Here is a 23,888-nt window from a genome sequence, read left to right as displayed (position 1 = left end):
CTTAGCTCCTGCCCACCCAGCATGCAATATTCTGAGCAGATCAATTTGTACCACTTCAGTGGGAAAAACATAGCTGCATTCGTGTGTGCAGAGAGTGAAAGCCAGTGCTGGATCAAGGCATCACAACACAAGGCAAGGTGAGGCAAGACCAAGAGGAGCCTGGAAGAGCCAGCAACCTGAGTACTGCTAGCTACTTGGTGTAAAGGTAGTTGGCCCCCCTTCCCGCAAAAGGGATGCAAGCGCTGAACAGAATGAACTAGCAATCTAGGCTGTCAGGACTGCACTGTGTCTAGCATGTGTAGATTTCCCTAACATTGTATGCCATATGCTAAATAATAAATAGTATATACCTTGCTTGGGGGATTGGTTTTAGTGTGAGTTGATAAAACTAGACTGTTTTAAATTCAAGGGTAAATAGAGTAGGTATTATGCTGTTATTATTTAGGTTTGTGACTGAGTAATTTTTCAGTTTCTCCTACAGTATATATTAAGGCAATTGATTCAGATTCTCTGTAATCTGCTTGTCTTTCTTCTTACTACTCTGCCACTTTGATATTAATTTGAGCAATCCTTTAATCTCTGTTTCTGTTTCTGATAAACCTAAAGATATTTTGCTAACAATTTGCTCCTCAAATTTATTCTTTGTTAGCTTTATTGTAGTTATATAACAAAACATTGGCTTTAGATTAAAAGTATAGAATAGTTACACATTTACCTATATTACATGAGAGCAACTTTGGTGTAGTAGTTAAGGTATTAGATTAGAAATCAAGGGACCATGTGTTCTAGTCCCATTTTAAGGCACAAAGCCAGCTGGGTGACCTTAGGCTAATCATTTTCTCTCTGCTCTGGGAAGGAAGCAAAGATTTCAGAAGTAGTTTGCAACTAGTGATTGGTCCCCCCAAAACATTGTTCTTATGGAGAGAAAACAAGGAATTGACTGATATGAACTTTTTGCAATGTTTTTCAATTTTAATAATTTTAAGATGTGTAGACTTCAATTCCCAAAATTGTCCAGACAACATACTGTCTGGGGAGGTGAAATCCACACATCTTAAAATTGCCAAGATTGAGAAAAGTATTTTAACCCACAAATCAAAATTAAATCATTGGGCATTCCATGCCTGTGGGCGCCCCGGATTTATGGAATCGGTTGCCGGTTGAGCTCCGGATGGCGCCCGACCTTCGCTCCTTCCGACGCGATCTGAAGACTCACTTGTTCGAACAAGCCGGCCTGGCCTGATGGGGGATGGGTTGGGATTTTATTGTTGTCTTTAATATATCTATTTATTGTTTTAGCTTGGGCATTGTGTTTAATTCTTTTTTAACTTTTGTATCTTTGTATTTTTATATGTTTGCCCTGTTCACCGCCCTGAGTCCTTTGGGAGAAGGGCGGTATACAAATAAAATTATTATTATTATTATTATTATTATTATTATTATTATTATTATTATTATTATTATTATTATTATTATTATTATTATTATTATTATTAAACAAATTAGATAAATAAAAGATGTGAAAATATTGCCTCTAATCGAACAATTTGTGATGCAAGATATTTTCAAGAATGACACCCCATGTGGGAACTGGAGCTATATATCCAGCCTCAATGACATATCTAAACTTTGGGGTTGAGTGTCTTGTTTAACTGTATACCTCACATATTTATTTGGGCTAGATTATACAAGTTTAGGGGTCCTTGAAATCTGGGTATGATATATTCCATTGTTTTCTAAGAAGGCCAACAATTTAATTTAAAACTTATGTTCCATAATCTCATTTTATATTTTAGAAATCCCAGCATATTTCTGATAGCAATGTAATAGCAATTATGTGATAAAAGTTTTATATGATAAAATCACAGGACTATGCAATGGAGTATTGGATTTCCCCCCCCCCCTTGTGCTTTATCATATACAGTATGCTTCTAATGCCTACTTCATAGGTATGAAAATCAATTCCACCAGATGGACACTCTAAGGTAGAGTGTTTGAGCTTAATTGTAAACACTTGACTCAGTTGCCAGACCTTCACCAGACAGGCATGGCATAATAAATTCACCCATTGGTTGAATCTGCAGTGGGAAAAATGCTTTAGGTATTAAGTCTAATACTTCTGTGCTCAGCTGTTAACCACTACCAAGATGGCATCTACACCTAATACTTTCTTAATGGCAGCTAAGCCACCACTAAACCATTTGTACTAATAACTTTAGCCTCAATATCATCAGTCCTATCAATATCAACTAATTCATTTTCAAGAATCTAAAGAGGGAATATATTGCAGTAAAATATACAGTATTTGGTTTTGCAATGGTGAATCCTGTTATGTTCTTAGTTTGGTTAGGCATTGACAAGGCAGAGTGTTGAAACAGCAAGCATGTTTATTAACTCACAACAGAAGCAGCCCTAGAGGCTGCTGAACAGCTATATATATTCGGTTCACCTCTAGGCGGCAACCAATAGGTTTAAAGTAACAGTTTCCCGCCCCAAACATAATTATCAGCTTGGAGACAGACAGTCTGGGTTGCAGTAACAGAAACCGTTCAGCAATCCTACACTTAAATACAGCAATTAAGGTCACACATTAAGCAAGTGATATCAACAGTTGAGGCCAATACATTACAAATCCCGTGATAAAATTTAGCATTTATATTAAGGATAAATCCCATTTGCTACCAATATCATAAAACTACTGATCATTGAAATTGTCAGGACCCACCCCAAATCTTGGAGCCAAATCTTAGTCCAAAAGGAATCTTTACTATGACATGTTTGGTTGTAGGAATACAAGACAGGACTTAATATTGTTCTACAAACTAAACCTTTATAAAGAGTTCCCGGTTCAACCCCCCCTTAACCCCATTTGGTCAGTCCCCCATCATTTACCTCGTATCATCCCTCTCGTGGGAAAAAGGAACTTAGGACCTTTTATGTTTATTGCTCTCTTCCGTGACACAAGCCAGATGCTCCTACCCTAACCCCCCCTTTTGTTCCCCCAGTTCAAAAGGCTTCTCTTTTCCTTTGAAATGCTTAATACAGGCTCAATACACATTCGTTCCCTCCTCCTTGGGAGATGGCAGAATCCATGGAATAATGTTTTAAACATACATTTATGAATATGATATAAATGGATTCTGACAGAAATTTTGAATTAGTTGACCGTATATCCACTGCTACCGTTGCCATCTCAGCTACTAAATATTCCACTTGAAAAAACAATTACTACTTTGGGTTCTGTTTTGAAAGTGAAATCCACAGTAGTCTGTGGATTAAAGACATTATAATAATATCTAGTGCTTTATTTTATTGGCCATTCTAATAGATGATACATTTTGGTTCCAAAATTGGTCTCCTTCTTATTAGTTATTTTAGTACTGGTGCAAAAGTCCAGATTCTGAGTTGTTTCATTGTTTGATATATGGCTCTCATTATTGATCTGGCTGCTTCTAAAATGACTATTATTCTTGGAAACATCTCTGAGCCACTGGTATCAGTCATCATCCCCTGAGTATTAATGTTAGTTTTCATAGCAACACTCTACCCATTGATAGTCATTATCCAAAGAACCATCACTTGACAAGAAGTACAACTCTTCTTAAGTGGCTGCCTTCCATAGTTGTGACTGCCATATTCAATTTTGCTTGACATCCTTGTGCTTTGTGCTATACAGACATCATTTCCTTATTAATTATTAGGAACAAATCTTGTTTATAAACATCTAATATAGAGAAATTGTTCTAATCAAGTATGACCTTACCTTTTCAATAATGGCCAGCTAGATGCTGCCACCTGCTGTGATTATTGAAATAGTAGCAAACAATATTAGGAAAAATAAGAATATTTAAAGTATTATCATTATGTAATTCACTTGCTGCAAATTATGCATTTAGTTTTTTTTAAGACACTCAAAAGAATTATCCCAAAACAAATTCATGAAGTTAATCTGATTTCTTATTATTTTAAACCATTTTAGATATTACAAGTAATACTAAGAAAATATTGGCACAATATTAGAAAAGGAATTAAGTTGTAATAATATATTTTCAGTATTGTTTGGCAGAACAAAGACTGATAAATATATTATCAAAAAACTATTTCAGATTGTTCCAGTTCCATTCCCTATTAATTGTTCTCATATTGCATATATTTTTCATTTAAACATAACTATTTTCAAAATACAATGGGAAAACTGATACAATATTAGCAAAGATAGATTTTGATATTTCTCAATCCAACCATTTAATTGACATTATTAGAAACTCAAGTTTTAAAGCAACTGTTGTTTTAGTTTTTTCTTTTATTTTATTTTGTCTTGCAAAATGGAAACATCTCTGTCTATAATGATATTGATTAGGAAACCATTGTCTCGGAAATGTATGTACAAATACCCATTGTTTTGAAGTGTGCTTTCAGACAAATCATTGTAATTGTTGACATCTAGATCTGTTAATCAGTCAATCAAAATTATGTTTTTCTGATACTTTTAATGCTTTTATTTACCACATCAATTAAACAAAATGAAAAATAAAAAATAAAATTACTGACTAATGTATTTTGATAGATAGTAGTAAGAATTAGATAACTGAAATCAACTTTAAGTTGCAAAAAAACCTGTGGAAAGGAAGGTACAGAAGCTGTACCTCTATTGAATTTGCCATTTACTTCAATTGATAAAACAGGATAAGGCATCTCTAGAGCTGAATGCTGCTGACAACCATCTTCCTCTTTTTATACCTTCACAAAAATAGTAAAATCACGAAGGCTAGAGAATCCATTGTATATTCTATGATTTAACTGAGCTATAGGGTCACAGATTTGCTTGGTTTAAAATAATGAAATAAAAAATAAAACTAATATTATTCCACTCCTTCCTAAGGTATGCAGAAACAAGAAACAGTATGCAAAAGGCTAGATGACAGTTCTCTAGTCCAGAACAATTACTGTGATCCTGATAGTAAACTACCAGAAAATCAAAGAGCCTGCAACACTGAGCCTTGTCCACCTGAGTAAGTACTTCTTTATTCTATGCTATGCTATTTATCCCCTTCATGGATTACCGCCTTGTCGTGGCAAAGGGGGTTGCTATGAGCTATGCCGTGCAAGACCACCAAGACGGACAGGTCATAGCAGAGAGTTCTGACAAAATGTGATCCACTGGAGAAGGAAATGGCAACCCACTCCAATATCTTTGCCATGAAAACCCCATGGACAGTACCAAAAGGCAAAAAGATATGACGCTGGAAGATGAGCCCCTCAGGTCGGAAAGCATCCAATATGCTACTGGGGAAGAGCAGAGGGCTAGTACTACTAGCGCCAGAAAGAATGAAGCAACTGGGCCAAAGCTGAAAGGACGCTCAGCTGTGGATGTATCTGGTGGTGAAAGGAAAGTCTGATGCTGTAAAGATTTTTTCTCCACAGGAACCTGGAATGTAAGATCCATGAATCAAGGCAAGCTGGATGTGGTCCAACAAGAGATGACAAGACTGAACATTGACATCTTAGGAATCAGCAAACTAAAATGGACAGGAATGGGTGAATTTAATTCAGATGACCATCAGGTATACAGTACTACTGCGGGCAAGAATCCCTCAGAAGAAATGGAGTAGCCTTCATAGTGAATAAAAGAGTAGGAAAAGCAATATTGGGATACAATCCCCAAAATGACAGAATGATCTCAGTTCGAATCCAAGGCAAACCATTCAATATCACAGTAGTCCAAGTCTATGCCCCAACCACCGGTGCTGAAGAGGATGAAACTGACTAGTTCTGTGAAGCTCTACAGCAGCTTATAGAACTAACACCAAAAAATGATGTCCTTATCATCATGGGGGATTGGAATGCTAAAGTAGGAAGCCAAAAGATAACTGGAATAGCAGGCAAGTTTGGCCTTGGAGTACAAAATTAAGTAGGGCACAGGCTGACAGAATTTTGTTAAGAGAATACGATGGTCATAGCAAACACTCTTTTCCAACAACCCAAGAGACGGCTCTACACATGAACATCACCAGATGGTCAACACAGAAATCAGACTGACTATGTGTTCTTCAGCCAAAGATGGAGAAGCTCTATACATTGGGAAGGACTGTGTGGAGAGAGTTTCCTCCTTTAAATTTCTGGGAGTCTATCTCTGTGAAGATCTTACCTGGAAACTTAATACAACCCAGGTGGCCAGAAAGGCCCAACAGAGACTTCACTTTCTCAGGGTCTTGCAGAAGAACAGGGTAGAACAACGGCTAATGACCCTCTTTTACCGGACTACTATAGAGAGCGTCCTCTCGTACTGTACTGTGGTTTGGTATGCTGGTCTGACAGCCACGGATAGGAAAACATTACAGAAGGTGGTGAGTGCAGCACAAGACATTGTGGGATGTCTGCTGACACCACTGGATGACATCGCCAGGGCTCGCTGCCTTGGAAGAGTGAGGAAAATTCTCAGGGATAACTCACACCCTGGATGGTATCTCTTTACTCTCCTACCATTAGGTAGGAGATATAGGAGTATAGCCAGCTGTACCAACAGGCTGAAGAACAGCTTTTATCCATGGGCTGTTAGGCTTTTGAACGGGAAATAATTTTATAAACTTTATGCATGATTGACTTACGAGGCCGGTGTGTTGTGCAATTAGCTCTCATGGTGTAATAAGATGGAGGGTTTGTGTCACTGTAAGTTGGGGGTGGGGGCACGAAGGGAGGCTCAGCCAATCTCAATGTATACATGGTTGTTCTTTGACAATAAAGGTTCATTCATACAGTCAGTAAAAACAAGACCAGGACCTGACTGTGGCTCAGACCATGAGCTTCTCATTGCAAAATTTAGGCTTAAACTGAAGAAAGTAGGGAAAAGCATAGGCCACTCAGGTATGAACTAAATCATATCCCTGATGAATACACAGTAGAGGTGGCAAATAGATTTAAGGAATTAGATCTGATAGACAGAGTGCCTGAAGAATTATGGACGGAGGTTTGCAACATTGTACAAGAGGTAGAAACTAAAACCATCCCAAAGAAAAAGAAATGCAAGAAAGCAAAATGGCTGTCTGAGGAAGCTTTGCAAATAGCTGAGGAAAGGAGGGAAGCAAAAGGCAAGGGAGAAAGAGAAAGATACACCCAATTGAATGCAGAATTCCGAGAATAGCTAGAAGAGATAAGAATGCCTTCTTAAATGAACAGTGCAAAGTAATGGAAGAAAACAATAGAATAGGGAGGACCAGAGATCTCTTCAAGAAAGTTGGAGAGATGAAGGGAACGTTTAATGCAAAAATGGGCATGATAAAGGACCAAAATGGCAGGGACCTAACAGAGGCAGAAGAGATTAAGAAGAGGTGGCAAAAATTACACAGAAGAACTATACAAGAACAAGCTTAACATCCCTGATAACCACAATGAGGTGGTCACTGACCTCGAGCCAGACATCCTAGAATGTGAAGTGAAGTGGGCCTTAGAAAAGCTGAACAACAACAAAGCTAATGGAAGTGACAGTATTCCAGCTGAGCTATTCAAAATCTTAAAAGATGATGCAGTAAAAGTGCTACACTCAATTTGCCAGCAAATTTGGAAAACTCAACAGTGGCCACTGGATTGGAAAAGATCAGTTTACATTCCAATTCCAAAGAAAGGCAGTGCCAAAGAATGTTCAAACTATCGCACCATTGCACTCATTTCTCATGCTAGTAAAGTTATGCTTAAAATCCTACAAGCTAGACTCCAACAGTATGTGGATCGAGAACTATCAGAAGTACAGGCAGGATTTCAAAGAGGCAGAGGAACTAGAGATCAAATTGCCAACATACGCTGGATCATGGAAAAAGCTAGGGAGTTCCAGAAAAACATCTACTTCTGCTTCATTGACTATGCTAAAGCCTTTGATTGTGTGGATCACAACAAACTGTGGCAAGCTCTTAAAGAGATGGGAGTACCAGACCATCTCATTTGTCTCTTCAGAAACCTATATGCAGGTCAAGGAGCAACAGTGAGAACTGGACACCGAACCACTGATTGGTTCAAAATTGGGAAAGGAGTCCGACAAGGCTGTATACTGTCACCCTGCCTATTTAATTTATATGCAGAGCACAGCATGACAAAGGCAGGGCTAGATGAATCAAAAGTTGGAATTAAGATTGCCGGGAGAAATATCAACAACCTAAGATATGCAGATGATACCACTCTAATGGCAGAAAGTGAAAAGGAACTAAAGAGCCTCTTGTTGCGGGTGAAGAAGGAGAGTGCAAAACTTGGGTTGAAACTTAACATTAAGAAAACCAAGATCATGGCATCCGGCCCTCTCAATTCCTGGCAAATAGATGGGGAAGAAATGGAGGTAGTGACAGATTTTGTTTTCCTGGGCTCCAAGATCACTGCAGATGGGGACTGCAGCCAAGAAATTAAAAAATGCTTGCTCCTGGGGCGGAAAGTCATGGCAAATCTAGATAGCACACTAAAAAGCAGAGACATCTCCCTGTCAACAAAAGTGCGTATAGTCAAGGCTAATGAGAAGGAAGGATTCACTGGAGAAAAGCCTAATGCTGGGAAAGATTGAGGGCAATAGAAGAAAGGGACGACAGAGAATGAGGTGGCTGGATGGAGTCACTGAAGCGGTAGGCGTGAGCTTAAATGTACTCCAGAAGATGGTAGAGGACAGAAAGGCCTGGAGGAACGTTGTCCATGGGGTCGCGATGGGTCAGACACGACTTCATGGCTAACAACAACAATGCTATTTGTATTGCATATCCAGCTAGATATGTATTTTCTTTACTACATGACACTGTTGCAGTATATAGTTTGTAGGATTATCTTTGAAGACTATTGAGAAAATCTTTCAACACCATTGGGAAAATTCAATTAGTTAAAAAAATACAATCAATTGCTATCCTGATCTTATTGATTCTGAAATGGCTTCACGTATGTTTAGTTTATTTCCAGTCATTATTCAAAATACTGTTGATTATCTTTAAAGTTTTACATAGTTTGCACTTGGAGATACTGAATGAGTATTTGTTTTTCTAGAGGAATCTGTCTTCATACAAAGATAATGTACAAAAACCCTATATTGTGGGGGATTTTATGGTCATTGACATATAAATGACATGTATATGAATAAAAGTAAGCTCTGGTGACAATAGTGTGCAAATACCAAAGAAAGAAATCTTTTTATAATAGTTTTAAAATATTAGAATAGACTAACTCTTATAAATATATCAACATTGAAAAATATTTTTATTTTTCTAAAAAGTGTTCAGTTATTTCAATATCAAATTTAAAGAAAAAGAGATAAGCAGCATTCTTAATAAATGTTCAGTGTGTGTGTGTGTGTGTGTGTGTGTGTGTGTGTGTGTGTATCAATGGCATCTATTTAAATTACTTAAGATTTGCAGATGATGTTATTCTCTTCTCTCAAGACCCAGAAGAGCTACAAAGACATGTACAAGTTGTAGGGATAATCATTTCATTTCTTGAACTAATAATTTTTCTAATATTCTTCCTGTAGATGGTTTATAGGTGATTGGTCAGAATGCAGTAAGACCTGTGATGGAGGAATGAGATCACGAACTGTTCTGTGTATCAGGAAGATTGGACCTTCTGAAGAAGAGACGTTGGGGAGTACTCATTGTTTAACACATCACCCAGTTGAAAAAGAGTCCTGTAACAATCAGTCTTGCCCCCCACAGTGGGTTCCTTTGGATTGGTCAGAAGTGAGTGATCTTGATAACTCCTTAAATAAACCCTTTACATACATCAGCACTGCAACAGGATATATTACAGTGAATCTGACTTGCTACTATGACGTGTTAAATGTGATATATTCCAGAACTATGAAATTTCTGTCTTCTCTAAATCATGCATGGGATATGCATGGTCTGGGATTGCACAACATGCTAGCGTAAAACTAAAATGGAACTACAGATAGTCCTCAAGTTACAATCATTCGTTTAGCAACTGTTCAAATTTACAATAGCATTAGAAAACTGACTTACAACCAGTCCTTGCACTTATGCCTGTCACAGCATCCCCATGACATCAAAATTTGGATGCTTGGCCTTTATTTATGACAGTTGCAGTGTCCTGGAGTCAGTTCTGATAAGAAAAGTCAATGGGGGAATCCAAATTCACTTATTAACCCTGGAATTCACTTAACAACTGTAGTAATTTGCTTAACAATCATGGCAAAAAAATAATAAAATCAGGCATGACTCACTTAATAACTGCTTTGCCTATCAGAATTTCTGGTCCTAACTGTGGTGGTAAATCAAGGACTTCCTATATGTAGTTTTAGTTGGCATTTTAAGGGAAGCTATACTAGCAATACTGTTTTAGCTATATCCCTTCAATGCTTTAACCATATATTGAGAGGTTTGTTAATCCATATTGAAAAAAACTAGATTCTGTAACCTGATAATCTAAATTCTAAACTCAATAATAACCAGTATTAATTCAAAAGAGCTGATTCTGTGCACAATATTAAATACTACATTTAATGAATTTGAATTAATTTATATTTATTTAATTCCATATTATTTCTTAACTGAACATTTCTCGAAAAGCCTATAGTAACATTAAAGGTAAAGGTAAAGTTTCCCCCGCACATGCGTGCTAGTCGTTTCCAACTCTAGGGGCCGGTGTTCATCTCTGTTTCAAAGCCGAAGAGCCAACGCTTGTCCGAGGATGTCTCCGTGGTCATGTGGCCGGCATAACTAGATGCCAAAGGTGCACGGAATGCTGTTACCTTCCCACCGTAGTGGTCCCTATTTTTCTACTTGCATTTTTACGTGCTTTCGAACTGCTAGGTTGGCAGAAGCTGGGACGAGTAACAGGCGCTCACTCTGTTACGCGGCACTCAGGATTCGACCCGCCAAACTGCCGACCTTCTGATCAACAAGCTCAGCGTCCTAACCCACTGAGCCACCCTGTCCCTATAGTAACATTACACTTGTGTTAATAATTTATTTTGCAGTGTGTGTTTTGCATAATTGAGTTAGAATTATGAGAATAGGAATTGAAGTGCAAGAAAAAAAATTATTCCTAACTAGTAATTTTTTCCTTATTTATTTGGAAATGAGACCCTCATCTACTCCACTTATTTTATCCTTATTCAAACCTTTCCAAGTTTCTATCAGCAGAATGATTAAGTTATGGTTTTAAAGAATACTTAAAATTCTAAACTCTCCATGTACAAAAACACAGATATGACCAAAAATATTGGTACTCATCCAGTTGCCCCTCAAAATCCCAATTTATCATGAAATGTTGAAACTGATGCAAAGAAATTCAACCACCATTCTTTATTCTTTAGTCCATAGAACAGACACTTTGCTTTTACATGTATGATTTAACACATTCTTATAGATAATAAAACAAATGAAAACGGTATGCATCAATCTAGATTTAAAGTCTTAATTTTACCTGTTAAATAACATAGTTCAGTGTAGAGATAAAGGTTAATAGAGTTGCTGATATGTTATTGTGTCCTACAAGTAATTTAACCACTTCATTTGATGTAGAACTTCTAAAATATTTTTCAGTAGTTTATAGTAAATGTATATGCAGTTATGACATAATGTCCAAAGTTTGTGATAATACTTTTAATATGACAGTTTTGTTTGCAGTATTAAGAACGTATACTGTAGATTTTCCTTTTTAATAGAGCTGTGTTGTTAATGTTTTCAGCTTTTTCACAATTTAAAGTATTTAATTCTAAAATCATGTGTGTGTTTGGCTTATAGTGTACTCCAAAATGTGGACCTGGTTTTAAGCATCGTATTGTTCTCTGCAAAAGCAGTGATCTTTCAAAAACATTTCCAGCTGCACATTGCCAAGAAGAAAACAAGCCGCCTGTCCGCATGCGCTGCAGCTTGGGCAGGTGTCCTCCACCACGATGGGTTACAGGAGATTGGGGACAGGTAACATAGGCAAGCTTCTTGACTGTCTAAGGTGGTACTGAAGTTCAAAGGACTAAATGTGTGAGTCTGCTGCAACAATAGCTAACATACAACACTTATGAATAAATTTGCAGAATACACACACACACATACACAAATACATACAGCAGCTTCCACAATGGTTCCCACAAATGACTTTAGGTGCAAAAAACTTGGGTGTGACTACACAGACCTCAGAAAAGTCCTGTTATTTCACATTGCCCTATTTTAGACCCATCAAGGATATTCTTTGAGGCTTCCAAATGGTCACCATGTGAAATAAGTATATAATTGTTATTTGCAGATATTTTTCACCTGACATCATAAGTATGGCTGCATGATAATATAATTTTACTCAGTCTTAATACTTTGTTGCTATAAAACACCATCTTCTTCAATTCATAGTACAATACATCTTTTTTGTTTGCAATGAGAAAAACATTTTGTAAATGTCCATTAAATTGTTGTATCCAGGGCTTTTTTCCTCATAGAACGCTCAGAATGGAGTTCCGGCACCTTTTTGGGATGGAACCTTGTAGGGTAGGCGAGGCAAGTTGTATGACATTTGTGAGTTCCGGCACTTTTTTCTTTTACAAAAAAAGCACTGGTTGTATCTACTAACAAGCAGCACATTTTCCATCTCATTTGCCTTTCTTATATCAACAAAATAAAGTAGCAAAAACGCACAACTCTGCTTTCAGTGACAGCTATTAGCCAGTATATAGTAAAAATATATTTTTCAAAAAATGCAAGTGGCTCCATTCCATTGTTTCCATTGATTACCCTTTTCTATAAGAACAGTTGTGCTTGTCTACCATGGCTAAGCTTTTCAGCCTAGGTTTAATGAAGCTGCTAACTAGCCATTATTTTTCTAACTGAAAGCTGTTTTTGGAAGAAACAGAATAATAATAAGATGCTTAATATAGAAACAAAATACAAATAGTCCTCCCTTAACAACCACTTTTTCAGTAACCAAGTAGTACTTATGACTGGTCCTCAAAGTTCCGGCTATTGCAGCATCCCTATAGTCCCATGATTGCAATCTGGACATCCAGGGTGTGATTACAATGTTACATTGTCTCACGGTCATGTTGTCTCCATTTGTGACCTTTTTTATTGGCTTCCTACAAATCAAATCACTTGGGAAGCCAGCAATGGTTGCAATGGCAGTTATGTGATGTCCTTGCTTAACAAAAGCATGGAATTCTCTTGATGGCAACTGTTGTGTACTGGGTTCGTTGCGCAGGAATGAAGATGAGGTGAGTGAGTTCAGCAAAGATCATGGTTTATTGCTTGCAGGATCTGAACTAAGGAACAGAGCTGCAGATGCAGCAATTTATACCCTGGCCTCTAGGCAGCGGCCAATAGGTTTGGAGCAACCCATTGCCGCCCTGGAGACAACCAATAGCAGTGCTGAAGATGGGTTGTCTGAGGAGCTGGGAGCCGTTAGCCAGCTTCCCTGCTCAAACAGCCTTCCAGCATTTACCACGTGGTGTTCCTTTAACAAAGCAAGCCCAATACATTACACCCCTCCCCCCTAGAATGAACAAACATTATAGCAACAACAGAAAGTAATTACATCAATACAATTTTACAAAAGATATAGCAATGGTGTGAGAAAACAGGTTTTGTCTTAGCTAATACAGGTGTTTCCTAGCTAGCAGCTCAATAAGGTACATACAACATTATAGCTTTATTATCTCAGGACAAAATCTTGCAAATAAGCAGGAGGTTTGCAAGCCCTTGTGGAATGCCTGGGGGACCCAGGCACTTCCTGGCCTACCAGCTTGCCCGCCGGGCTGGGTAGACCAGTGTCTCTCAGTTCAAGTGATTCAGGATGGCTCGGTGATCTCTGGCTGGCCTTTTCAGGTTGGCCCACCCCAGTTTGTTCAGCAGAGTTAGCACAGTGGCTGTAGAACTCAGGTTGGCTTTCTCCGTCAGGGGACCCATGTTGCACTTCCGGGCTTTCCTCCCCTACAGCCAACTCCCTGTTGCTTTGGCTGTTTGAGCCTTCACAGTCTATGCATGGATCGGCCTGGCTGCCGGTTTGCAGCCCTTGGTAAGGACCTATGATGAAGTCCTCGCTTTGTGGCTGTTCTGGAAAACGCTTCCTAAGCTGATCGATATGGCGATGGACAACTCGCCCACCCTCTAGGCCCACTTCGTATGAGAGAGGGCCTGACATTTTAGTGATTTTTCCTGGCACCCACAAGTTCCCATGCCTGGCCCACACCCCGTCGCCCACTTGCAGCCCCCTCAGGGGTTTAGGGCAAGAGGCTTCTGCTACTACCCAGTCTGGGTGCAACCTGTCCAGTTTTGTGATCAGTCACCTCCCCCAGTGCAGCTCTGCTGGGCTTTTCCCAGTAGCTGTGCATGGCATGGAATGTTGGCAAAGCAAAAAATTGGCCAGTCTGTGGTGCCAGTCCCCAGTCACTATATGCCTCAGCAACTCTTTTGTGGTGTGCACCATGCATTCGGCTTGACCATTAGTAGATGGGTGAAATGGGGCCGACGTTGCATGCCTAATGAGGTTTGCTCTCAGGAACGCCTGAAATTCTGCCGCAGTAAATTGGGCCCCATTATCGGACACTACGACGTCCGGCAGCCCATGCATGGCAAAGAGTTTCCTAAGCACCTGGATGGTCCTAGCAGTAGTCACGTTTGCAATTGGTATAACTTCTAGCCATTTAGAGTGGCTGTTGACCACTATAAGAAAGAGCTGTCCCTGAAAGGGCCCAGCGAAGTCTATGTGAATCCTAGACCAGGGAGTGCGAGTCTCCTCCCACCTGTGAACTGGAGCGTGTGGCATTTCAGGCCTTGATTGCTGGCATGTATAACACCTATGCACCTGGGCCTCAATGGCTTTATCTAATCCTGGCCACCATAAATAGCTTCTAGCCAATGCTTTCATGCGAACAATACCTGGATGGCCTTCATGTGGTGATTGCAAAACCCTGTCTCTTAGTGAGGTAGGAACTATGACCCTGTACCCCCAAAGAATACAACCCTTGTGAGCTGATAGCTCATGTATTCTTGTAAAATAGCTGTGAAACTCAGGGCCTGGGCTTTTATCTAGCCAACCTGTGTGTACCCAAGAAAGCACTTTACTTAGTGTCTTGTCTGCTGCTGTTTCTGCGGCTATGTCCCCTGCATGGAGGGGAAACTCTGGCAAGTCCTGAATGGACAAAACACGGGCCTCTGGGGCCAGATCTGGTTCAATTTGTGGCAGTGGAAGCCTGCTCAGGCCATCTGCATGGCCCATATCCTTGCCGAGTTTGTGAATCAGCTTAAACATATAAGCTGATAAAAAAATGGACCATCTCAGCATTCTAGGGGATAATATGTGGGGTTTCTGTCTGTCTCTAGTGAATAACCCCAAAAGCGGTTTATGGTCTGTGAAGACCGTGAAGTCTTTGCCGTATAAGTAGTCGTGGAATTTTTTAACTCCAGCTACAGTGGCCAATGCCATTGAGGCCCAGGTGCATGGGTGTTATACATGCCAGCAATCAAGGCCTGAAATGCCACACGCTCCAAATGGTGCCACCCTGCAAGGATGCTAGGATGTGGCTTACTACTAGAACTGCATATGTGTGTTGTTTGAGGGCCCGGTTAATTGTGCATTTATGATCTGCACAGATTCTGACTTCCCCGTTGGCTTTTAGTGGTGTTACAATAGGAGTTTCCCACTCCCCACTATCTACTGCTTGCAAAACACCCTGTTCAACAGGTTTATCTAATTCAGTGTCTATTTTGTACTTGAGGGCAAATGGGACCATACGAGGCTTAATCCTGACTGGCACTACATTCGGGTCTAGTTTGAATGCTATTGGCGGGCCCGTGTATGTTCCCACAGCTGAATCAAATACATCTGCGAATTCCTCGCATATTGTCGCTAGACTCGCAACTTGTGTCCGGTTAATTCTGGTTACTTGGATGCCTAGCGCATCAAACCAGTCGAGCCCAGTTAGGCTCGTTCTCTGGCCCCCTACTACGACAACATCCAGGTGCCCTGAAAACCCCTTAAACTTAACGGCTAGGGTGGCTTCACCCTTGACTGCAACTCTGGCATTCTGGAAATCAGTTAGTATGATATCAGAAGGCCTCAGCTTTGCCCATCTCTTACTGCGACTACAAATGAAATTAAATGTTTCAAGGGAAATAATAGAAACGGCGGAGCCTGTGTCCATCTCTATCTTACAGGGGACCCCTTGCAGCTCCACCTGAAGTCTATACTTGGGCTTAATCGGGCGGTGGGCCCTGGTACAGCAAACACTTCTGCAGCTGGAGCAAAACCCCACGCTGTACGGCCCCGGGGCCCCAGTACCTCTCCTGGTCGGATCTTCTGACTGGCGATTTGCAGGCTGGTCCCTCTGGCGACCTCTGCAGATGGACACAATGTGGCCGGTCTTCCCACAGGCCCAGAACATGGCTGTCTGAAACCTACAGTCCAAGCATTGGTGGCGGCCGCCACAACCTGGACATCTAAGAAAGGGATCTGCCTTGTAAATAGTCTCTTGTTGCTTGTTGCTGCGACGCTGTTGGTCAGGTTGTCTGTGTAATTTGTCGACTTCTGTGTCTTCTTCGGGGCCTTCTGTGTGTTCGGCGTCCTCGTGGTGGACGGCTTCTTCGCGTTTTGCAGTTTTGGCGGGCCGAATAGCTCATACAGCTCCGCTGGCAGCTTCATCCGCCATGACTTCCTTTTGTGCGGCCAAAAACGATAGGACCTCTTTGGCGAAAAGCTTCTGCTGTAGCTCTCGGTTGCAGAGGCCACAGACAAGCTGGTCTCATAGTCTCTCCTTGATGTCGGAGAACTGGCACAGGCGTGCGGCCTGCCTCAAGGCCGCGATGTACTCAGATGCGGTTTCTCCCGGTTGCTGTATTCTTTGCTCGAAGGCATAGCGCCAAGCAATCACCGACATCTTTGGCTGGAAATGTTCTCTGAGCTTCTTTTTCAACTCTGCGAAGGATATGGACTCCAACGGCATTGGCGCAAACAGGTTCTCAGCTAAATCGAACGTTGCTGGGCCCCACACACACAGAGTAGTGTGGCAGCCTTCAGTCCATCCTCGGTAACCTGGTTCGCTCAAAGGTAGTTGTCAACCTGGGACAGGTATGAGGGCCACTCTTCTGGCTGCTTGATGTTGAATTCTCTCAACTTTCCAACCTTGGGCATTCTGCTGGTCTTCGCAGCTGGTTCTCAGCGTCTTCGAATCCTGCTCCTCCATTGCCCAGGGACTGGTCCTCTGAGCGCGTGGTCGCTAGTGTGGCTGAGCTAGCCAACCGTAGGGGGGGAATTGCTTTCCCGCCAGGTGTGCGCTGCCTCTCCCCTAGTGACTTTCAGCTTCAAAGGAGAAGCAGGATCCCACCTTCATCGACAGTGTTGTGTACTGAGTTCATTGTGCAGGAATGAAGACGAGGCGAGTGAGTTCAGCAAACATCATGGTTTATTGCTTGCAGGATCTTAACTAAGGAACAGGGCTGCAGATGCAGCAATTTATACCCTGGCCTCTAGGTGGCGGCCAATAGGTTTGGAGCAACCCATTGCTGCCCTGGAGACAACTAATAGCGGCGCTGGAGATGAGTTGTCTGAGGAGCTGGGAGCCGTTAGCCAGCTTCCCTGCTCAAACAGCCTTCCAGCATTTACCACGTGGTGTTCCCTTAACAAAGCAAGCCCAATACATTACAGCAAGCACAAGTGTTAGAAGTGGTGGCGCTAAGCAGCGGAGTCATGCAATATTATACATTATGGCAGCTTCATTTAGCAACAGAAATTTCAGTCTCAATTGCTCTTGTTAAATGAGGACTATCTGTATACTGCCTGATATATATTGCACAATATACAGTAGCTCTAATCAGACTTTTCTATCACTGTCCTATATAGTGTTTCCACAAGCATTTTAAGTAAGTTTAGGATCTTATTGCTTTTTTCAGTTACTAAGACTGTAACATTTGTTTTCCCCCTCCCTCCTTTTCATTTTTTTCTGACATAGTGTTCAGCACAGTGTGGTCTTGGACAACAGATGAGAACTGTGCAATGTCTCTCATACACTGGGCAAGCGTCCAGTGATTGCCCTGATACTCTTCGACCTCCATCAATGCAGCAGTGTGAGAGCAAATGTGACAGTACCCCTGTCTCTAATGCAGAAGGTAAAGTTGCTTTTACTAATGTTAGCATTTTAAAATATTAATATAAATCATAATATTCAGGATGGATTTTAGTACCTGAATACCTAGCATAGTGTCCATGGGTGGCCAAGAATTTTCTTTGATACTCATTGGAGTCCATGTTCCAGTTGACTTAATTTCTTTGAAAGATTATTTTAATTTAAGTCTAAACAATAGGGTAGTTTGAAGGAAATTATCAGTTTCATTTTGGCAACATACAAATGAACATAAACAAAAGATCTGGCTATCTAAGAATGACCATCATGTTTAACATCCATTGTAACTCTTGTTAAACACTTAACTGGAAAATTAGAGCATTTTAATATTAGTGGTTAAGGGCTAGGCTAGAAATCGAAAGACTGTGAGTTCTGGTCTTTGAGCCAATCACTGTCAGCCCTAGGGAGCAGACAGGGATTCCATTTCTGAAAATCTTGCCAAGAAAACTAGAGGGACTAGTCCAGTCAATTGTCATAAGTCATTACTGACTCAAAGACACCAACAACATCTGATGAGACCTTGGAAGCAGGCCCTTTTGGTGTCTGCCCAGCCTTTGGAGCATCTAATCTGAGATCTGGGATCCCTAACGGTTTTAGTCTTCCAAAGGGCTGTGAAGTCCTGGCTATTCCTCTATGTATTGGATTAGGATGGGTGTTGTGAAGATGTTTGCTCTGGCGTTGGGGGTGGGGGGTGGGTACATTTGTTTTTAATGTTGTTTTATGTTTTGTTGTGAGCTGCCTAGAATCATTATATGAGATAGGTGGCTGTACAAGTACTCTAAACAAACATTTATTTTGTTTTTTCAAAGTGAGATATTATCAGCGTGTATTTGGTATAGCATATCATAAATTCCTAATATAGACATTCATAAAATAATGATAACCTTGCTGTTCTTTTATCTGTTTTTGAATAGGAGTGATTTTTTTTGTAGTTGCTTTGTCTTTTAAAATATTTCAGTAGCTGAAAATTGGTTTTTCAGATTTAAACATTTCACAGAAGTCAATTGAAGATCCGTTTGATCAGAAAAGGAATAGATAATGTGTGAACTATGTTAGGAACATTCTTTCTATTCTAACAGTTGATTCATATAACTGTTCTTTCATCTGCTTCAGAATGACTGTTGGTTATAATTAAATATAAGAAGACATTTCAGTCCACTTCCTAGCCAGAATAGTTTCTTCCCTCAGCTTTTTCTTTCCATATTGGTTTAAACCAAGACTGAAGAATATATTTACAACCAGATCCAAATCATTCACCCACCCTTAGCTATATCCCAACTTTAGCTTATTGGCTCCTTTTTCAGTATACTGGCTCATTCATTTTCATGCACCTGCCCTACATTCTATGTCTTGTTATGACAGAACTAGAAACTGGCTTGATATATTTTGGCTGGGATCCAACAAGCTACTTCTGGTGTGTTTTGATGTGCCAAGTAGAAAATAGGATGTTTTCTTCTTTTGAATGGCTGGTTTTGTCTGGTGGCATGAATCCAAAGCTGCAGTAATGATGACTACCTGTTCTTTAAATCTAGTTAGAGATTTATTTATTTAGTACCATAAGAGTGTATAAAGTGCTACAAAGATACATAAGCAAGCGTAAAGGCTGGTTCTTGCACAGAAGAACTTGCAGTCTGAACGTCATCAGTAGGGGGGAAAAAGCAAAAAAGAAAAGAAAAGAAAAGAAAAAAAGGCTGAATGGAGCCAGTTTACAAAATATGAGTTTGAGCAAATGCAGTTGTATATATATATTTAGGCTTTGTTTCAGTCTGTTACAAAGATTGAGACCTTAAGCCATGTGAAAATATTCATTTTGGAATGGATTTTGAAGAAAATACTAAACTTTTGACCAAATTTATTCTCAATCAAAGTTTTTGAGGAAGCAATGTGTAGTGGTAGTAGGATAATTCTATTTCCCTATTCTATGTAGGAAGATCTTCTTCCTAGTTGCAGAAATACTTTTTCTTTCCACACAATCCACAATCTTTCATTAAAGACTTAAGACACTCTACAAGCAATTAGGTAATTGATTGGGATCTACTCATTGTGGTATTATGATTAATACTGCTGATTCTTTTCAGAATCATTAAAAGCTGAATGTGTTGTTGCTTTTCCAACAATGATATTGAAGAGCACAATTTCACTTAGGTTTGGAAAATATCTGAAAAACCAGATAAATCTTTAAAAAAGCTATAATTATATATAGGTAGTCCTCAACGTATGACCACAATTGAGCCCAAAATGTATGTTGCTAAATGAAACATTTATTGAGTTTTGCCCCATTTTATGACCTTGTTTGCCACAGTTGTTAAGTGAATCACTGCAGTTGTTAAGGTAGTAACATGGTTGTTAAGTGAATCTGGCTTCCTCATTGAGTTTGCTTGTCAGAAGGTTGTAAAAGGTGATCACATGACCCCAGGACACTGCAACTGTTATAAATAGGTGTCAATTGCCAAGCTTTTAAATTTCCCTCACATGACAATGAGAATGCTGCAACAGTTGTAAGGGTGAAAAATGGTCATAAGTCACTTTTTCAGTGCCGTTGTAACTTCAAATGGTCACTAAATGAATGGTAAGTTGAGGACAACCTGTATATGAAAGCAGTGTCATTTGTTTTTTTAGTAATTCCAAGTGATTAGCTCCCTAAAAAACAATAGATATACTTTGAAATATGTTTTTGGTAAGGTATTGCATCCCTTTCTAAATGTTAACATTTTGTAGATGATAAGCTGTAGCAGAATAAGACTAAGAAGCATTTTATTCAATGCTATTTGTTTTTCCTTATGCATGTTTTAAATTTATGTGACAATATAATCATTGTGTACCTCAAATAGAATGCAAAGATGTGAACAAAGTGGCTTATTGCCCACTGGTGCTGAAGTTCAAATTCTGCAGTCGAGCGTACTTCAGACAGATGTGCTGCAAGACCTGCCAAGGACATTGACCTGCAGAAACTGAAAGTGCCTTGTTGCTTCATTGTGCAAGTGTATCCAAGATTTCTGCACCGTACAACCAGTCAGATAGTCTACATTCATCACCCTGTGGAAAATATAACCACTGGTCAGCTCCAGCTGACAGAATTACAAAATTATTTTAACTTCTGTGAAGTGGGATTTATTCATCCAAAGTGCTGGACACAGTATAAGGAGGCAACGCCAAAATGGAAAACTATACCCAGCACATAGAGAACATATGTGTACTTTCAACTAAATCCTGTTTACCTCCTTGGACCATTAAGATAATTGTTATTATGGACCTAGCAGTGACACTGAATCCATTTGTATTTAATATTGTTAAAATGTAGTTGTTATGGTTTGGTCATCTATAGAAGTAAAGAAGAATTTTAAAAACTCTGTCATAGCTTATAATTAATAATTATTTTATCTTACTATATAGCACCACAACTTATCATAAAGAAGTGGGCTTGGGAATATTATTTTAGAAGCAATTATAAATCCAAAGTAAAACAAATGTATTTTCCTTTGTTTCATCTAATTTTTTAAAGGATAATTCATATTTCCAGAGGACTGCAGTGAGCCATATATAAAGCTATTAAAAATGCATCAGGTTTACCTGATTGCATCAAACAATAAATATGTGCTGCAGGTTTATAGCTATCTTGCCATTTTACAAATAAATTGGGATTTTTACTAAAGGGAGTGTATTCATACTGCAGTTGTGAAGAACATATTTACTACGATTTCAGTACTTATGTAGAGACTGCTTAAAACAAATATTCTCAAATTCACAACTTCTCCCTTCAGTTACAGAAAGGCATCTCTGTGGCAACTAATTACTGTGTAATTATCAATGATGAACTGGCTGTATAGTGGAGAATGGTCTCTTCTAATAATCATGCTGAAACTCTTCTGGGTGTTCATTTCCTTCCTCACTGAAACAATAGAAGAATGTTTTATGAGCGAATGCGAAGAAGAGAAAACATGAGTTTTCCCACTTTTGGACAGTTACAAAATAAACAACCAAAAAGTATATAACTGATAAAAAATATTTCAAGTTAAAGTACCATAACTCTTATATTCACTATATCAATCTAATAATATTCTGAAATGTACTTAAATGTGAAGCCAAGCTCCTTGGATAAAACAGTTCCAAAATCCATTGTGAGTTAAGCCTGAAGGCCATACTTCCCCCACTTCCCTTCTTTGTCAATGAGACAACAAAGAGATAAGGAAAGTGGGTACTTGTTTATATTATTATAATTGTACTTGAACACTTGCAGTTTGCAGCAGGTCCTTGATGAATGTGCTTTTGTGTCCAATTTGCCTCCTTTGTTGTAGTGCAATTGAGATGATGATGTGAACAACACCACCACCTTGTATTAATACTAGAAGTTAAATGGCACTTTTATAAAATAATAATATTCTTAATGAGACAAGTTTTTTTAACATGTTATGGTATCTAAATGTGTCAATATATTTAACAAACTGCAGTAAGCCAAATGTGTTGAATGATACTTAACTAATGTGAATTAACAGGAAATAGAGAGAGACTTGTGTTATGGAGAAATCTTGACAATCCTTCTGCAGGGTTTTCTGTAGACCATAACCATCAAACTCCTGTCAGATGCTACCTCTTGACAGTCATCTCCACGTACATGTGAGCAGTAGAATTCCTTTTTGGCATCTTGCCTTACCTGGAGCCATTTACTGCTCAGTTGCAATTTACACAACTGTTAGTGGAATGAACGCTGAGGAAGGAAAACTATACACATTTAGAATTTAACATGTAGGCAAGAAAGCAACATAATTAGTGGGTGAATTACTTTGTATATTTGTTCATTAAGAAAATATATTGGTGCTAATATGCCTTGATTATGCAAAGGTACAATAAAAGAGATAGCTGTCATGAGGACATTTTCCAGGCAAAATACCACAGTGTAACATCCTCTGGTTCCTCTGAAACATCAATTTATTTATTACTTAATGTGACTTTTCAATTAGTAAGAAATGATGGAATTTATTCTTACCTCATTTAGGACATTGCCTTTGCAAAGACTGCTTTCACAAGCATATTTTGCTCTTTCATTGGTGCTAGATGACCAGGGAATCCAATGTTTACTTTGAAGCATAAAAAGAGCAATGAGTTGGAATTTAAGAAACGCTTTCCTTGGAGCAATGTTGACTTGCACTGCTAAAAGGAAAAAAAACACAGAATGTATTTGAATTATGAATGGACCAATATGTAATGCCCCACCCCATTAAAATTCTGAATAAAAGTTAATCATTTGTTCTGACAGCACAGGACATTGCAGCTGCTACACTATAGCCATTTATGTAATTATGATGAAATAGACCAAGTATTATATTCATAAATAATGACAATATGATGTTTGTATAGGCTGCACCAAGATGGGAAGATTAACAGTTCTGGAGCAGATATTAAACAATGTGCTGTTGGTTTTTCCGTTGAGCAGTGCCACCAGTTAACACAATCAGACTTACAGTTCAGTCAAAGTATACATCCAAGTTTTTTTTAGAAGTGTTCATTGATGCTATGGATAACAAAATTTTCCTTAACTACTCAGAATGAAAATGAATTCTTTTATTGTGATTATTTGCTTCTTATTTTATATTCAGTATTATGTGGTACACTGTTACATTGTTATAATTGTTTTTGCTTTTGTAAATTATATGCTAATTTATTTCCATGTTGTCTAACACATGTTCTTACATGTCATGCATTCTGCTGCTTGTAACACTTAATGCAGTAAAATTCCACACCAGGCACAGATTTGTTTTTAACACAGATAATTTAGTAAAATAAAAAATGCAGCTTTTAAGAATGAGCCTTA

At 39.1% G+C, this 23,888-nt stretch overlaps 1 protein-coding gene across 1 annotated transcript in view; it reads left to right on the top strand.

The window, feature by feature from the left end:
* The window catches only part of ADAMTS6 (ADAM metallopeptidase with thrombospondin type 1 motif 6), a 163,405-nt gene extending 141,480 nt beyond the window's left edge, over positions 1-21,925 (top strand). Inside the window, exons 21-25 of the mRNA XM_081315567.1 lie at positions 4,883-5,012; positions 9,491-9,695; positions 11,724-11,900; positions 17,909-18,065; positions 20,911-21,925. Coding sequence (XP_081171693.1) covers positions 4,883-5,012; positions 9,491-9,695; positions 11,724-11,900; positions 17,909-18,065; positions 20,911-21,020 — 779 coding nt within the window. The 3' untranslated portion in view covers positions 21,021-21,925. The remainder of the gene's footprint in view (positions 1-4,882; positions 5,013-9,490; positions 9,696-11,723; positions 11,901-17,908; positions 18,066-20,910) is intronic.
* The last annotated feature ends 1,963 nt before the right edge of the window (positions 21,926-23,888 follow it).

This window comes from Vipera berus, assembly GCF_964194415.1.
Source record: "Vipera berus genome assembly, chromosome: 2".
Taxonomy (NCBI): Eukaryota; Metazoa; Chordata; class Lepidosauria; order Squamata; family Viperidae; genus Vipera; species Vipera berus.
The sequence above is the reverse complement of the archived record's forward strand: the minus strand, read 5'-3'. Positions and strand labels throughout refer to the sequence as shown.